Below are 18720 nucleotides of genomic sequence, written 5' to 3'. Positions count from 1 at the left end.
AACTTTTTACATTTTAATTATGATTGTGTCTTGGTGTGAGCCTCTTTGTGTTCACCTTGTTTGGGAACTTTTGTACTTCCTGGACTTATATGACTACTTCCTTCACCAGGTTAGAGAAGTTTTCTGTCATTTTTTCAAATGTTCTGTCTTCTCCTTCCAGCATCCCCATGATGCAAATGTTGGTATGTTTGTAGTTGCCCCAGATGCTCCTTCTACTATTTTCATTTTTTTTATTCTTTTTCCTTTTTGCTATTCTGATTGGATGTTTTTTGCTTACATATATTCCAAATTACTGATTTGATTCTTAGCTTCATCTACTCTACTGCTGATTCCCTGTAAATTATTCTTCATTTCAGTTAGTGTATCCTTCATTTCTGACTGGTCCTTTTTTATGCTGTTGAGGTTTTCACTTAGTTCATTGAGCATCCTTATAACCAGTGTTTTGAACTCTGCATCTAGTAAGTAGATTGCTTGTCTCCATTTTGTTTAGTTCTTTTTCTGGAGTTTTGTTCTGTTCTTTCATTTGGGACATGTTTCTTTGTCTCCTCGTTTTGGCAGCCTCTCTGTGTTGCTTCTATATATTAAGCAGAGCTGCTATGTCTCCCAGGCTTGGTAGACTGGCCTAGTGTAGCAGGTGTTTTGAGTCCAGTGGCACAGCCTCTCTGATCACCCAAGCTGGGCACTTGAAGTGTGCCCCATATGGGCTGTGTATATCCTCCTCATGTAGTTGAGCCTTGGTTATTGCTGGCACATCAATGGGAGAGATTTACTCCCAGGCTGATCAGCTGTAAGGACTGCCTATGATCACCAACCACTGGCCACTGATCTCCGACCACAGTGGATCATCACCTGTGTAGGGGACCACCCCACAAAGCAGGACTTATTCAGCAGGGCTCTGATGCCTGAGGAGTCCGGCCCTTGAGTGTGTCACATGTGGAGGTTGTTGGGTGGCAATACTTTGATGTGGTCTGAAGCTGTCCACTGCGTACGCTGGCTCTGGGCCTCTCCTGAGGTGCAGGCCAGGGTCAAGTGCCACCTGTGTTCTGCCCAGAGCCACATGGCATGAGCTACAAAGTGGTCTGCAGATAGCTGCTATTTGTGGTGGGCTTGGAGGTGCCCAGGTGAGGCAAAGCTGCAAACCAAAGCCAGCTGCTGCTAGTGCAGAACTGAGCCACTTAGCAAGAGGGGGCACGCTGAGGCCAGATGCTACTTGTTTGAGAGATTTTAGGAAAATGTGAAGCATGAGCCACTGGAAACAGCTTGGGTGAGCCTGAAAGTTGGGTGGGGCAGGGACTCAGTGAATCACCAGGGCGGGGCAAACAGTGATAGCCAGGTTGATGGAGTGTCAGATATGGTGCCCGGCTGATGGCTCTGTATGGAGGAAGGGCTCATCAAAGGAACAGTGGCCTCTGCCAGCACTTCTGTATGGGAGAAAGCCACCCTCCCAGCTCTCTCAGCCTATGCCGAACAATTCAGTTCCTCCATGTTTCTGGTGCCTTTCAAGCTGCTGCCCCAGCACTGGAGCTCAGAGGGAGTGAGTCTGAGTTAAGTTGGTGCATTTGGGGCCCTTTAAGAAGAACTGCCTGGGACTGGAGCAGCATCAGTCTCCCTCAACCTCAATCCCTTCTGGATTTTACAGTCAGAAGTAATGGGGACTTCTCTTCCTGGCACTGGAACCCTGGGCTGGGGGGCCTGGTATGTGGCTTCTGCAGCTGAGATGTCTCCCTTTTTTTTTTATCTTCACCCAAGGATATTTTTTCCATTGTGTTTTAGAGAGAGTAGAAGGGAGGGAGGGAGGAGAGAGGAATGGAGGAGGAGAAAGAGAGAGAATGATCGATGTGAGAGAGATACATCAATTGGTTTCCTCCCGCACGAGCCCTGACCGGGCGGAAGATCGAACCTGCAACCCAGGTACGTGCCCTTGAGTGGGAATTGAACCCGCGACCCTTCAGTGCATGGGCTGACGGGACTGGCCAGGGCTCCCTCCTGATTTTTATCTGCCACACTTGGGTGTGGGACCAGCCTTTTACATGTCTCCCCACTCCTGCCAGTCTTAATGTGGCTGCTTCTTTAATTCCTTAGTTGTCGGACTTCTATTCAGCCAGATTTCAGGCAGTTCTGAATGATGGCTGTTGTGTAGTATAGTTGTAATTTTGATGTGGTTGTGGGAGGAGGCAAGTACCACATTCACCGCCATCTTGCCCGGAAGTCCAAAAAGGAATTTTTTTATAGTGAACACTGAATTGTGTATTCCCAAAGTTCATAAGTTGATGCCCTAAACCCAAACGTGACTATATTTGGGAATAGGGACTTCAAGAAGGTAATTAAGGTTAAGTGAAGTCTTAAGCCCTAATCCAGTAGGGCTGATGTACTCTGAAAAGACACCAGAGTACACACACAGAGAAAAAGTCATGTCAGGACACAGCAAGAAGATGGCCATCTGCAAGCAAGAAATAAAGAACGGTCTCACTAGAAACCAACCCTACCAGCACCGTGATCTCAGACTTCCAGCCTCCAGAACTCTGAGAGAGAAAAAAAAAAAATCTGTTGTTTAAGCTATCCAGTTGTGGCAATTTGTTATGGCAGCCTGAGCAAACTAAAACTGTATAATGGAATAGACATTAGGAAATATACAGAATTGACCTGTGACCTTGAGTAAATCCCACTTAGTTGCCTGAACTATAAAACATAAAACAGGATGGGGTTCCCTGCAGTGATCCTGTGGTGACAGTTTAAAAATGTAGGCGAAAAGACTTCGACTTCTTCTCCAAGGAAACACAAATGGCAGGGGACGCAGGTGCTGCAGAAGGGCCTGGAGGCCCAGGGCCCTGGAATGGGAGGCTGCAGTGGCTTTGGTGCATGATTTGGCAGTGGCATCCAGGCCTGCGTCACGGTATGTTCAGGGCCAGGACTGGGGCCGCAGAGCTCCCAGAGGCAAGGCCATGGACAAAGACATGAGGATCAAGTCCCTGGTGGAGATCTATCTCTTCCCCATGCCCATCAAGGAATCTGAGATCATTCACTTTTTTCTTGGGGGCAACCCTCAAGGAGGAGGTTTTGAACATTATGCCAGTACAAAAGCAGACCCGAGCTGGTCAAAGGCATTTGTTGCCCCTGGGGGACTACAATGGACATGTCAGTCTGGGTGTTAAGTCCTCTGAGGAAGTAGCCACTGTCACCTGTGGAGCCATCATCCTGGCCAAGCTCTCTATTGTCCCGTACAGGGAGGCTACTGGGGGAACAAGATTGGCAAGCCCCACACTGGCTCGTAAGGTGAGCACCGCTGTGGCTCTGTGATGGTGCCCCCAGGGACACAGGCCTCGTCTCAGCCCCCCACCCCCCCCTCCACCCCGCCTGTGCCCAAGAGGCTGCTGCTGATGGCTGGTATCCATGACTGCTACACCTCAGCCAGGGGCTGCACTGCCATTGGGGCAACTTCGCTGAGGCCACCTCTAAGACCCACAGCTATCTCACCCCCAAGCTCTGGAAAGAGACTGTGCACCCAGCCTCCCTATCAGGAATTCGCTGACCACCTTGTGAAGACCCACACCGCAGTTTCTGTGCAGAGGACCCAGGCTCCAGCTGTGGCCACCACATAACTTTATACAAGAAAAATAAATAAATAAAGTGAATTAAGCATGTTTTTAAAAAAAGACTTTGAAATGTATAAAGTATCATACTGTGATACGCCGAGGTCAGCTTCTAAGGACAGGGACCACCATCTCCTGAGTGCCTACTATGTGTCACACACACTCCTCTCTGACAAAGCCCACCTCTGTCCCCTAAGGGATAAGGCACTCCAGCCTTAGGAGTAAGAAAAAATGGTGTCGATTACAGAAAGAATCAAAGAGCATTCCAAAAAGGTAGAAAACATGTATAAAATTTAAATAATAATGTGCAGAGAATTATTACAATGACTTCCCAATGTTTTTCCTCCAAAAGCTAAACTCTTTTCAATAACATTTTTCTTTACTACAGAAAAGTCTATCCTCAATGTAGATTAAACTTTGTTATAACTTTAACATCAGCATATATAAACTAGGAACATCCAAAGGGCTAAAGTGTGAAAATGATCATTTGGACACGAAATTTTTGGAAACAAGACTAACCTTTTAATGTTTTTAATGTTTCAAGCAAAAATATAGTAAAGCTTTTATAAAATAAACAAAGCCATGTTATTATATTAATCTACAAAGACTTAGAAAGTACTTTATTTAAATATTTTATATCCTAAATAAATAAATTAATTGTGGAAAATAGTCATTCAACAGAAAGCACTACAGACTTGGCTACAAACTGGGTTTTATGTAAAGCCTCTACTCTGCATCTCAAAATATTTACAAAAAGCAGTATTTCATCTCCTTTAAATATTAAAAATGTACATCAGGAAAGGTAATCCAGGTGACATATTTACTAATAATTATTCTCTGGGAAATAAAATACATTGTTTTCATAAATTACTAATGATTTTTGTTTTGATCTGTTTTTCTTCTTCATTAATACAAAACAATCACCCTCTAATAAAGATATATGAAATTATGACCATTTTACACTGATGGAATAAAATCTACTTTAAAAATAGAGCAATATATTTCTTCAAAATATATCTTAATATATTTCCTCCAAGCCTCATGAAACTATTAACAACATTATTTTAATATAGTTATAAAAGTTGCAAAAAGAAGTTGTAATGACCCAAGTAATTAAATCAGGGTCACTTTAATGATGTGTTACTAGATTTTAAAAATTGATGAAACTTATCAAATTTTAACTATTATTTTAATCATGAAGGAAAACTGTGATTTCTTTCTAAGGATGAGACCTTTTCTGAACATTATGTATTACCACAAATGTCCAATAAAGCTGAACCTTCAAGAACTGGCCTAGCACATGAGGCAGTCTAACTGATAAGTTCTGTGTTTCAGGACCATCCTCAATAAATTCTGAAATTTTTACTCCAAAACATGTAGAGTTCATCCTTGTATTTTTCCAAATGAGCTCCTCAGTCAAAAATGGATTAAAAGTATAAAACAACCACAAACAAAGAAAAGGAGAAAGAAAAGCCTACCATGAAACCATCTTTGTTTTTCAGGCTCATTTTTGTTCAGGTGCTACCTGTTCACTGGAGGAGGAAACTGCCCTATGAAATGTAGTTTAGACTCTAACACATCCTTTCATCTAGAGTCCAAGCCCCGCAAATTAAAATCCCTTCTTGCTCTGTCAGGAGCCAGGGTGGGAGTTCTATACCTTCCCAAGATGACTGTCAAAATCTGCCAACTCCACACTCTTGGTAAGGGGGGGAATCAGTATCGATGGGCAAGGGGACCAGTGGAAAATCCTTCATATATAAGGTATCTCAAAAAAATGTATACACACACTTCAAATAATTATAAAGGCAGTGTTTATTAAAATATATTTCATTTTCAAAATTTGAGCTATCTGCTGTTAAAAGTGTGTATACATTTTTTGGGGACACCCTGAAAAGATTCATTTATTTGAGTTAATCATATCCTCATTGAATATACCTACATGGCCTGACCTGTCAGTTACTCATATCTTGTCTTGCATCTTAGATAAGGCCAACATGGCTTGGCTTTCATTCATCTCCCCACAGAGGAGCCTCCTGTGTGTTTTAATGGGGAAAATGGAAAGAAGGTGAAAGAGGAATAAGCAATTGCAGCAACTTCGGCGGAAGAGGTGGCCTGGGGGCAGGCAGGCCCAGAGTTGGTGGTGGTGGTGGTGGGAGATCTTGGGAAAGCAGGAAAACTGCTTTAGGAGAGGAACAGGGACAACTCAACTTGCAAAAGTGGAGACCGCTGAAAGGAAACAGGAAGTGGTAAGCAGGAAGGAAATAGGAAACCAGGACGGAAACTTATTAAAGGAAAATGGTTTCTCTTAGGCTATTTTCTCATGATAGAGAGAGGGGGATGTGGGCAGTCGGTTCTTATTCTTAAATATAAAGTTCACTGTGCCCAGCCAGCAAAATAAACACCACCACTCTCACCTTTGAGCCAAATCCCAGCATTAGCCAATGCTGTTTACAATCAAAGCAGCAATAAATCTCCTCATTCAGTAAATACTTGCTGAATTTTTTTGGGTTTTTTTACACTTCACTGGTTCTAAGGGAGCAGGTCATACCAGATATATATAGTCTTTTGTAGTGGAGACAGATCGCTGTTGGTTGTTTGATTTCTTGAAATACTCCTATTTCGAAGGTATCGTATGGCAGGTATTTTTGTAATATAAGTGTATTACATTTATTTCATTTTAAGCTTCAGTCAAAATATTTAGTACCCATCAAAACAAATGGAGACAGAATTGTAACAAAATTAGGTTCTGAAATTGCTACAAAAGTCTACCCCAAAAAGCATTCACTGAAATATTCCTTATAAACCTGAAAAGTCTAGAACCCCTGAATGTTCCTTATAAAATAGAAATCTAAAAGCAGCTGAAATGACCAACAACTGAGCAATCACTACATTATGGTACAGCTATACAATGTAATATTCTCAATCACTAAAAATAATAATCATAAAGTTAAAGTGTTTGCCTATGACATGAAGTAGGAATTATATGTAAATAATATGCCTGCATGTGAACAGAGAACACAGAAGTAATTATGCCAATGCAAACTGCCTCTGGTGGGTGGGAAGCTGGGCTTCATCAATGGGAAATCAGTGAGGCAATGAGAACAGGAAGAGGCTGAATTCCATGGAGGTGTGGAAATACTATTTGTTCTCTGGCCTGGGATAGAGACTCTGTCCCTCTTCTCACCACTGAGGGGAGGCCCTGGGGGCTGGAAGAGGAGGGAGGCGGGGCTGCAGGATCTACCTTGTAGTAGTCATACAGCAGGCCAAGGGCGGCAGCGCTGTCCTCATCACCATTAATGCTCATCATCGCCTTGGTGGCTGCCGTCAGGGGATTCTCCAAATACGACTTCCAGGCTTCATCCTCACTCGTGTAGGCTCTTCGGGTGTTGAACGGAGGGTCAGTGGGCATGGGCACTAAGGCCACCAGTCGTTTATTACTGTAAAAGCAAAAAAAAATGAGGTTCATTATCAGAGAAATATTCCTTTTCCCACGAACACCACACACATTCTATGGTTAATTTGTACTTCCCCAGAATGGAGGGGAAATGAAGATTAACACCAAAGTGACTGCCATATGGCACTGATAAAGTCACTGGTTTACATTTTCACTGTCTATGACAAGTAATAATGGTCTTTGAAAGGTTGTATAAGTAGAGAAAGTTGGTTCCCCTCACACTTGCTTTTCCATATCCAATTATTCTAGGAGCCAAATCACTTAATTTGATTATTCTTCATTAATGAATATTAGAATGAAACCCTGTGAGGAAGCAGACTTCATTTCGTTCCCTGAGTTCTAATTAGAAATATGTGCAATACACAAATGCAATCACACATTAATGATTATTAAAAATTGTCTTATCTAGTTTAATCCACATGTGAAATTGCTAGAGAATTAGAGGCTACCGCAAGTCTCTTAATTAAAAAGGCTATGTAAGCTACTCTGCAAACACGACTCGCAGATACGCTGCCTAATGAGAAGAAGCAAGGTGATGAGACAGTGTTGCCACAGAATCCTACGATAATTGACATAGAAGCTACAGGTTACAAAAAATCGTCACAGCGCGTGAGGAGTGTGTCTAGAGAATCTGCAGTAGAGACTTCAGTAGAGAATTGACAGAAAGGGGCTGGAGTAATCATTTACTAACCCTGACCAAGCCAAACTCGGGTAAAGCAGCAATTGACAAGCAAGGCAATTTCTTAAAGAGGATGATGTGGCAATGACTCCGGTATCCAAAGACCATGACAGTCCTCGGCAGCTCCCCGGTCAGGGCCCCAGCTGTCAAGTAAAGGAGCCTAGAGCGGCGTTGGCACTCATCTCCTGGCCTCTTTCACTTGTTCATGGAAATGGAAACAAAATGGAACAATGAGACACTGTATTTCAGTAACTCCTAGATCCACTCACCGTGACAGGGCAGGTGAAGGCAATAACTGTACTAATCAATGGAAATTAAGGCACCAAGGGCCTCTGATGGTCATTCAGTTCTGAAAGAGGTCCCTTTTCGTTGACATTCCTACAAGACCTTCCAGGGGTAGATGACCTCTCAGCTCACTTTGTGATGGAGAACTGCTGTGAACCCACAACAGTATGTTGCGGGTCCTTTATGTGTGGGCCTGGTGCCATGCTCTGGTAAAAGGTCAGAAAACAACAGTGACCTTGGCAAGATATATTTGGGGACGGGGGTATGAAATTCACAACTAACAGAATGGAATCTATGCAACATGGTCTTTAGGTCCCTGATTTGCACTCTTTGTGCCAGTGGTTTGGTAGAACTGATTTGGGACAAGAGAGAGAGGCTATTAATCCAAATGCAAATGAGCTGGATTAAAAGGATATAATCAAGTTTCTGGAAGGCAGTGAGAAAACCCCTGGGGGAAGGGTTTATCCACCATGATAGGAGTAGCATAGACCCTGAAAGTGAGTCCTTGCTCACCACGTACAGTGGTGGAAAACTGCCTGAGCGTCAGCTTCTTTGGGCTTCAAGTAAGAATAGCAATGCCCACCTTACTGACCTCACAATGTAATTGTCAGAATCAAATCAAATAATGGATAAAACAGTTTTCTAAACTGCACAAGCCATGTAAATAACAGGTATTACTGTCACTGCACAGTTCTATGTTCCTATAAAGTGTGTGGGTATACCGATTTTTGGTAACATTGATTATAATTTTAAAGTGCTAATGATAATCATTAATTAAAGGGAAAATGAAGTTGTCATTTAGCAATATTCCGTAAGTATTTATTAAGAGTCCAACAGGTACCAGACATCATGCTAGTTCCAGAGGAGACAGTGGTGAATGAGACAGGTACTGCCTTGTAGTCCATGTAGCCTGCTGTCCAGTGGGGCAGAGCCAGTACTTTCAACAAGAGGGATGAATGTGAGAAAGGGAAATGGATGGTGTCATGAGGGTATATGATAGAGGGGACTAACCTAATCAGAGAATCTAGGAGGAATGGAAGTGTCTACAAAGGTAGCAACGTGCTGGTCCCTGTTGAAATGGACAGATGTGGGGAATATTTCTCACGGCGAAGAATATGTTGGTAATGCAGAATACTAGAATATTCTGACAAAAGGAGCACATTTGTATTATCTGCATGCTTTGATCTAACAGTAAAATAATAGCATTTCTGTGTTGTAAAAATTGTTAATCGTATAGGATAAGGTTGGACTTGGACACTGAAATGTTGGTGGGCCGGACCTGGAGAGTATTACGCTAAGAGAAATAAGCCAGTCAGAGAAAGACAAGTATCTCATGATCTCACTTATATGTGGAACCTAATGAACAAAATAAACTGATGAACAAAATAGATCCAGAGACATGGAAGCATGCAACAGACTGGAGAATCTCAGAGGGAAGGGGTGGGGGTGGGAGGCGACTCTTGAAGAGATTAAGCAAAGAACTTGTGTGCATATATGCATAACCCATGGACACAGGCAATAGTGCAGTGAAGGCCTGGGGAGGGGGCGGGAGCAAGATGGAATGGGTCAGTTGAGGGGGGAGGGGTATGGGACACCTGTAATACTTTCAACAGTAAAACTAAATTTTAAAAATAAATTAATTAAATAAATAATGTCTACAGAGAGAGAAAATTATGGCAGTGTCACCACCTCCACTTCCACAATTGTGTAGCTGGGGCCACCCTGGGTTCCTGGTCTGCAGCCTTTACTTAAAAGGTGAAATAGAGGATTCGGAATCCTAATCATTGCCCATGAGAGCCCAGGCATCATGCACATTTCCTAAAAACGCTCAGTCCTACAGGAAGGAAGGAAGAGTTACCTCACTATCGAAAAGGATGAGGATTTTATTCTGTTTCATGCCTAGGAGAAGCACATATTGCTGGGGGAGGGGAGTGTTAATTACAACACTGGCTGATTTCCAAAAGTTCAGCAGGAAGTGCCAGAGGGAGGGATAAGAGCCAGCTCTTGAGCTACACTAAGTAGTGTCCTGATTCACTGGAGAGATTTTCCCTCCAGTCTTCCTTCTTCAAGTCCCTACTCCCTCCTGCTGAGCTTCCTGGATCGCTGATTTCATCTGTTCCCAGCACAAATGTTCCCTCATAAACTTAGATTCATCAGCCTTTCCCCTATGATGAAACGGTTGATGAGTCCTTGCATGATCAATAGAAAGTAATAGTCTGGGAAAGCACAACTTGACTAGTTTCTTTTCATATGTTTGATGGCCGAAGGAGCCTATTATGCTCTTCCCTTTAACTGTGTAATGACTTCAGTGTTTTTTCTCCACAGATTAGAATCTCTCTGGTACAGAGCACTGTGGAATAAAGGTTGGTTTTATAACAACAGAATAATCTCTCTGGTATAGTGAGCGAAAGTCCTGTTAAGGAAGGAAAGTTTCACAGAGCAGCTTTTACCAAAGTTTGGAACAATTTCTGGAGTAGATTTCATCATTGTGCTAACACTGCTGTGATCAACTTTTTCAGTATCTTTTGTGTAGCTTTAGGTGTGTTAGGTTCTGGGTAGCCTCAAACACAGAACTGAAAAGAGCAACTATAGCCCTTGTTGGTGTGGCTCAGTGGGTTGAGCATCGTCCCATGCACCAAAAGGTCACTGGTTCAGTTCCTGGTCAGGACACATGCTAGGGTGGCAGGCTCTATGCTTGGCAGGGGGGGTGTGCAGGAGACAGCCAACTGATATTTCTCTCTCACATCCATGTTTCTCTTTCTCCCCCTCTCCCTTCTTCTCTCTCTAGAATCAACACAAACCTTTTTTTTTTTTTTAAGAGCAACTATAAACTTGATCTCTGATCCTTCTCTGGAGAAAAGTCTAGATGAATACCTGAGCACTCATAGCAAGGCTAAGGCTATATTAGTTCACACGTTTAATTTTTTTTTCTCATTTGTTTTCTTTAATCCAATACTTCATTTTGAGGATGTTGAGAGAACAGTTGAGAGATGAGTCATCAGCTTTAGTAGTGAAAGAGGTGGAGCAGACATGTGACTGAGACCATAACCAACAAGTCAAGAAAAGCTCTAGATCACTCGGTCAGAGATAACCTACAATCCCCCGCCCCCGAGCATTAATAACAGTCTAATGCAGAAATGCTTTGCTGGAGAGAAGTATATGAAACGTAGCACACAACGTCTCTATCTCCTAAAAATATGTATAGAAATAGTCGACAAATCCAGAGATAAATCCATTTTACTTGGAATCACAAAACAAAAATGAGGAGAGTGAATTGCTCACACAAATGATCACTTTAAATTCATTTCTCATCATCCATTTCTTTCATAATTCCTAGGAGGGCATTGGTTTGGGGGTTTTGTTTTGTTTATATTTTGGTGTATTTTTTCAAAACCTAGGGGGAGGGTGGTTTTGGAGTTGAATATACCTCAGTTGAATATACCTTGGTTGTGTCCCAATGATACCTCGTAGAGTTTTCCCTCCCACATTTTTCCAGAATTGCTTTATATCACCAATAGCATATGGCAAAAGTGATAGTATGGCATTTCTGGAATTAGATAATAAGGTCTCCAGCTTCCATCTTGGTAAATCTCAATCTCTCTCTACCTCTATGTCTGCCCTCCACCCTCTACCCTCTACTTCTATCTCTCTTTATCCAGGAAAAGCAAACTGACATATTGTGGGGAGGAACTGAAACCTTGACCTGAGAACAGCCAACAACCACATGAGTGAGCTCAGTAGATTCTCCAGAGTCAAGGCTTACATAAATCATAGCCCCAGCCGAAACCGGTTTGGCTCAGTGGATAGAGCGTCGGCCTGCGGACTGAAGGGTCCCGGGTTCGATTCCGGTCAGGGGCATGTACCTTGGTTGCAGGCACATCCCCAGTGGGAGGTGTGCGGGAGGCAGCTGATCGATGTTTCTCTCTCATCGATGTTTCTAGCTCTCTATCTCTCTCCCTTCCTCTCTGTAAAAAATCAATAAAAATATGTTTAAAAAATAAATAAATAAATAAATAAATCATAGCCCCAGATGTGAACTTATTTACATTTGAGAGACCCTGAGCCAGAACCAATCAGCTAAACTGCTCTCAGATTCCTATCAGAAACTGAGAGGTAATAAATATTTGCTGTTTATGTTGCTTAGTTTTGAGATATATTACACAGTAGTAGATAATTAATAGTCTCCTAGTAATTTTCCCTGCTTTTACCATCCTTCCCTCCAGTCTATTCTCAACAATACTGCACCTAGAGAAATACCATTAAAACACAAGTCACATCACATCACTCCAAGCTCAATCCTGTAGTGACCCCCCATTTCCCTCAGAATAGAAGTTAAAGTCCTTCCAATGGTCTACGAGGCCCTACAGGATCTCACCTCTCTTACTTCTCTGACCTCCTCTCCTAATACTTTTCTTGTTACTCATTCTGATCCTGCTACACTGATTACCACATCTCTACCTTAGGGCCTTGACTACAGCTGTTTCACCTTCTTGGAATGTGCTTCCCCACAAATATCTATGGCTAACTCATATTTCCTCTAACTCAAACCTCACCACACTGAGACTTATCCTGGCCACTATATTTAATGTAGTGACCTGTCTCCAACCATCCTGGAATTTCCAATACCCCTAGAACCTCCTATCTCCATGATCCAGCTTGCTAATCTTTCTTTCTTCCCTAGCAGTCACCATCTTCTAACATTTAATGTAGCTTCCTTATTTATTGTGTTTGGTGCTTATTGTTTGTCTACCCTCATGAGAATGTACTCTACACAAGAGCTGGGATTCTTTGTTTTGTTCATGCCTACATCATAATTCGAACTGTGCCTGCCTCATATGTGGTATTCAATTAATATTTGTTGAATGAGCGAATAAAATTTCACTGAGGAATTTAAGTAAAAGTTGGGGTTCCAAGTACTATGAAAGAAATGGGGGAGCTATATTTTTCATGTTTTGATAAAATCAGTTTACAGCATATTTGTAAAGTTGGTTGTGAGCTATAAAGTACTATGCAAATGCAAGTTGCCTTAGTTTTAGGAAATATAATTATAAATTTACTTTACCAACCATTGATCCTATTTAAATTTTGTCTCAAGTCCTAATGATTGCCTTCAAATTAAATAAATAATATTCATTTTCTACAGTACTAGAAAACCAAGCAAATTTACATACAAACCAAAGGAAAGCAAGCGGGAAAACTGAATCCAACCAGCAAAGGTCTGCTATTCATGACTCTTCCTCCCACCTGTTGTCCATTATTCCCAACATTGACTTGAGTGAGGGGAAAAGGGAAAAGCCAGTTCCCTCTCTTTAAGAAGTGAAACTTTTATATAATTTTCAGTCAGGATTTCATGCTATGTCCTCTACCTCAATCTCCTCCTGCCTCCCCCTTCCCCCGCATCTTGTTTTCTCTCTCTCTCTTCTTCTTCTTCTTCTCTCTCTCTCTCTCTCTCTCTCTCTCTCTCACACACACACACACACACACACACACACACACACACACACACACACACACAAAGAGCCTTTATCTTGATGTATGAATTTTGTTCTCCAAATAGATTATCTTATCTTTTTTAACAAGGAAAATATTCTAATTTATTTCAAAACTAATATCTCAGGTCAATAGAATATCTTATACTCTGAGTGTTCAGCACTTGGGGTTTAGCCTTCATCCAACTTCAGTTACTTGAGACTGAATCTACTGTAGCTGATTACTGACATATAATCATTTCAGCTCCCCAGCAAAAGGAGGGGGGGGGAGGGGAAAGAGAGAGAGAGAGAGAGAGAGAGAGAGAGAGAGAGAGAGAGAGAGAGACCATATTCAGAAACTAAACTTAATAGCAAAGTTTCAAAGAAGTGATTCCTCCTCCTCCTCCTCTTCTTCTTCTTCCTTCTTTCTTCTTCTTCTTCTTAGAGAGAGACCATATTCAGAAACTAAACTTAATAGCAAAGTTTCAAAGAAGTGATTCTTCCTCCTCTCCCTCCCCCCCCTCCCTCTTCCCTTCTTCTCCTTCTCCTTCTCCTTCTCCTTCTCCTTCTCCTTCTCCTTCTTCTCCTTCTCCTTCTCCTTCTCCTTCTCCTTCTCCTTCTTAGCATTTTCTCCATTAACAGAATAAGATTTTCAAATGGAAACTACTGAACCAATCATCCTATTTGGGGTTAATGTCACAATTAAATGCCAATGATGTTAGTCATTTCACTGTTGACTATCTTTAGTAATAGCCCTCCTTTTGGTGCTTGCTAGAGGCAAGTCACAAAGGACAACAGATACTTTTCCATGTAAGAACAAGGGTTGAAATTTATTAGGAACTTTCTACACTGAGCATTTATCCTTAATGACTCTAACCTTTTGCCACTGAAAAAATCCATCCATATAAAATTCAAGGGAAATGAAATGAATGCACAAACCTGGGATGATATTGATGCTCTTCATGTTGAAAATATTTTGATACCCTCCACCACATAAAAGGCATAGTTTTTAAAAAATTATGAATTATAACACAAAACTTACATGTATAGAAATAAAGGTAGTTCCATTTTCAGATACACTAATGAATAAAATATTCTGACCCACTGATTGAAGCATATCTATGACTGGTGCTCTTCTTCTCTCATTGTTGCCTTAGCTTTTCTAGTACCCTAAGCATGATCACAGTCACTGATTTAGTAATCCAGCACTGAGACTGAGAGAATTAGGAACATAATTCAGAATCTGCAGGAAACTCACATTAAGTAGCAGAAACAACCATAAGGAGAAGGCTGTCACAATGGAAAGTGAAGAGGGCAAGAAAATAATTTTTTAAATGTAGAGAATTTCGCCAAGGCCAGGTGGCTCACCAGGTTGGAGCACCGTCCCACACATCAAACAGTTGTGGGTTCAACCCCTGGTCAGGGCACATACCTAGGTTGCAGGTTGGATCCCAGGTTGGAATGCATGCAAGAGACAACCGATTGATGTTTCTCGTTCACTCTCCCTTCCTCTCTTTCTAAAATCAATTTTTAAAATGTAGAGAATTTCTAGAGACCGCAATCTATGGAATAACTAAAATGTGTGTACATGTGTGTATAAATCTAAGTTCAAAATGTTTACAATGATTATAGGTGAATTTTTATTTGCTTCTTTCAACTTTTCAAATAGTCTTCAATAGTAAGAAGTCACACATACTTATTGAGCACCTACCATATGCCAGATAGTGTTCTAAGGCCCTGACATGGGTTACAAAATCCTTAAAGTCAAGTATGGCCAACAATGCCCTTTACACAGATGAGGACATTGAACAGCAAGTGCTAAGAAACTTGTCCAGGATCACGTAGCACTCAGCTTGGACCAGGACTGCATACCAGAGATCTGAAGCACCCTGTCTATTGCCAATTCTTAAGTATGCTCAATTTTCATAATCAGAAAAAAACAAAATCACTTGAAAAGAGAGAACTAAAAACAGACTGAAGACAAGAAACCAAGGTAACAGGGAATTTCTTACATGCAAGTAAATGAGAGGACTTCCACATTCAGAGTTCTAGAGAAAATGTGCAAAGGGGAACTCTATCAACTCCTTGAAGACGAGGACAATGTGTTTAGGTTATTTGTAGAATTCCAAGGTGCTGTGCTGAAACATTCTGCAGGGTCTGTACTATATCAGGCAACACAAATGAATCACGGTGGGGTGAGGGATAGCAACTCCTCATTATTCATCTTTAGTCTGACATAGCTAGAGGCCATCTTTTCCAAATGCCCTGTGGAAAAATGTTATACAATTGACATGAGAGAAATATAATTTAAATAATTAGAAAATATTGGAAACATTCTATTTAGATACTGACCAAAAATAGAGTTTTTAAAGGAGTTATTTTTAAAGCAAATCAGTTCTTAAAATTAAAAAGAAAATTTGTTCTTCAGAGGAACTTACTGTGCTCGAATCTCTAGCAGAAAAAACAGAAACAAAAACAACAATGCACAAAAGTCTCTTAAAAGGCTGCAGGAGTGCACGCCCCCTCCGGAAGCATCCGCCTTTCCCCTCCCCCTCCTCCCCCAGGTGCATTACCTTTGCCTTTCTCTCTCCTAAGCACCAAGGGCCTTCCTTTTGCCTCTGTAATTTGCTATTTGAACTTTCTCTTATAGTTTGAAAAAAATAAAAAAACAAAAGGCTTCAGGACAGACTTCCATCTCAAGACCATTTCAAATCTGAAACATTTCCCTGAAGTGAGAAATAATCATGGGTGTAGTCCATGTGGAAAGAGAAATTGGTCCAATTCTAGAAGATAGAAAGCAGAAGAGATGGAAATAGAGGAGAAGCCAAACTCAAGGCTACACCCCAGCTCCGGTGCAGGAGGAGATAATGCATACAGAGCACCAGTTTTGCCACTAAGTCTGGAAACGTCTGACTGAGTCTTCAGGGTCTATGACCAAGCCAGTCATACACTGTTCCTTCTGTTCTTCCGGTACAGCGTACCCAAAGGAACTAGCTACAGCGTTCACTTCTTGAATACAGAATGATTTGGCCTTTGGGGGGCCCTAGGACTAGAGAGAGAAATAACTTGGTAAACTGCCTAGAGTAACTTTAAACAATCAAATGTAAACCAAGAAAAAAATTCAACTTAAAACAACAGAAAAACCTTCCAATGTGTCCAACCCCCTTGGACCTCATCTGTACATATGCAAAGGAATCTTCCAGGAACCCTCAGTGCCTGTGGTCACTCCTTCACGTAAGAGAACAGCCTATTCTGGAAAGAGTGAATGCTATTCTGCTAACAAACCCTGCCAGCTTGAAAGGTGATCACACTCTTCACTTTTAATAGAAGAACTAAGAATCACCAGATATTTAAGGAAACGTAACAAGAATGAAAGAGAAACTCCATGAATATCGAAACAGCTTATTGATGAGGAAAATAATATTGGGTAGAGGAAATAATGTTTAAAAGAAGCTACTGCATGTACAAAGCAAGTTCAGGTTTCTATGAAAAAGAAATAACAAAACAAGATACATAATTTCTAAAATAAAAATAAAATTTTGTATGAGGTTTGAATTGAACCAATAAAAAATATGTCATCATCTGGGAGATCTAAGGAGGAAATTTTCACAATTTTTAGAGAAAAAAAAAGTAAGAGAAAACATTTAAAAGTATGCAAGAATAGATTCAGAAATATAATGTTCAACTAACAAGGGTTACGGAAGAAAGCAATGAAAAGAGTAAAAGGGGAAAATAAATAATCAAAGAACTAACAGAAGAAAATGTTCTCTAGCTGAAGAGAAACTTGAGTCTTGAGAATGAAGGGCTCCAAAATTGTGAAAAAAATAATGAAAAAAAATGTGAAGGCATATCCTGTGAAATATCTATGTTAAAGATTGAAGAGAAAATACTACACCCCCCACAAAAAAAAAAAAAAAAAAAAAACTTGAAAAAGAACTAAGCAACTTTCAACAAAACAAGTCAGCCAGTAAACTTCTCACCTGCGTCACTAAATGCTGGAAGACGAGAAAAGAGATTTGAACATGGAATTCTGAAGACAGCAAAAGATCAACTAGTGTGATGGCAAAATAAAGGCATGTTTGGTCATGAAAGGATTCAAAAGCCATTCCCCTCATATATACCTTTGGAAAGAATCATTCCACAAAACAAAGTGAAAAAAGACATTCATGAGTAGAGAAGAAAAGTGATATAGCAATCGGAGTATCAAATATGCCAGTAAAATATTAAATTAACTAACTTCTGATCATGAAAATAAAATTATACCTCTAAGAAAGGATCCTTAAAGATAATACCAAACTAGAATGAAATATCTGAGTGGTTTTAAGAGAGTAGTTGTTTAAAAAGTATACTGAAAATTTTGCTTTGCATGGAGAAAGAGTGATGGATAATGATTAACTCCTGATGGTGATAAAAAAATACGTTTAAATGTGTTTATTAACAATTCAGTGACAATAATTGCTGGGATAAAGACAGGATATAAAAATTTTAGAGCAGCAATTCTCATAATATGTGTCTCAGATATTTTCAGAGGTCTGTAGAGTTAAAACTATTTTCATAATAATACTAAAACATTATTTACATTATTCAGTATGTTGGACATTTGCACTGGTGGTGCAAAATTAATGGTGGGTGAAAGTTTCAGTTCTTGACATAAATCAAGGCAGTGACATCAAACTGTCCTTGAGTCAGTATATTCTTATGGACACACACAATAAAAAAGCAAGCAAACAAAAGATGTTAATTTCACTTGAGAATGTCCTTGATGAAGTAGTATAAAACACTCATTTTAATCTCAAACTTTAGGTAGGCATCTTTTTAATATTCTGTGTGAAAAAGTGGGCAGCACATATAAAGCACTTCTACTACATACGGAGGTACAATGATTGCCTGGAGGAAAAAGCACTTGTGCAGTTGTTTTTGTAATTGACTTTAAGAATTTTAAAGTTTATTCTAAGTGCATGAGGTGGGTATGCAGGATCTTTAGCATCAAAGCAACTTGATCAATATGTGTTTTAAAGACATCACTCTGGCTGCAGTAAATGATTAAAAAGAAATCAGGTGCTAGAAGACCAAGAAAGAGGCTATTGAAATGGTCCAGGAAAGAGATAAATTAAGGATTATTTTCTACCTAATGGAAAAAAAATCATTTTTATAAGGTCTCTCGCCACCCCCCCCCCCTTTTTTTCTTTTTTAAATCTCAACGCATTCAACATTTTATGCCTTATTCTTTATTTAAGTACAAGT

General features: G+C 40.5%; 1 protein-coding gene and 1 pseudogene across 2 annotated transcripts in view; one reads left to right on the top strand and one right to left on the bottom strand.

Moving 5' to 3' along the window:
• The window catches only part of GRHL2 (grainyhead like transcription factor 2), a gene marked incomplete at its 5' end in the record, with an annotated part of 87348 nt that extends 80349 nt beyond the window's left edge, over window positions 1–6999 (bottom strand). The window contains one exon of the mRNA XM_080647232.1: window positions 6832–6999. Coding sequence (XP_080503358.1) covers window positions 6832–6999 — 168 coding nt within the window. The remainder of the gene's footprint in view (window positions 1–6831) is intronic.
• On the top strand, window positions 2782–3599 carry LOC308236736 (small ribosomal subunit protein uS5-like; annotated as a pseudogene). Its single transcript has one exon. The product of its transcript is annotated as a small ribosomal subunit protein uS5-like (transcript).
• Window positions 7000–18720: the final 11721 nt, after the last annotated feature.

This window comes from Plecotus auritus, assembly GCF_963455305.1.
Source record: "Plecotus auritus genome assembly, chromosome: 11".
In the NCBI taxonomy this organism is placed as follows: domain Eukaryota; kingdom Metazoa; phylum Chordata; class Mammalia; order Chiroptera; family Vespertilionidae; genus Plecotus; species Plecotus auritus.
Note: the sequence above shows the minus strand (reverse complement) of the source record. Positions and strands in the feature narration are given on the sequence as shown.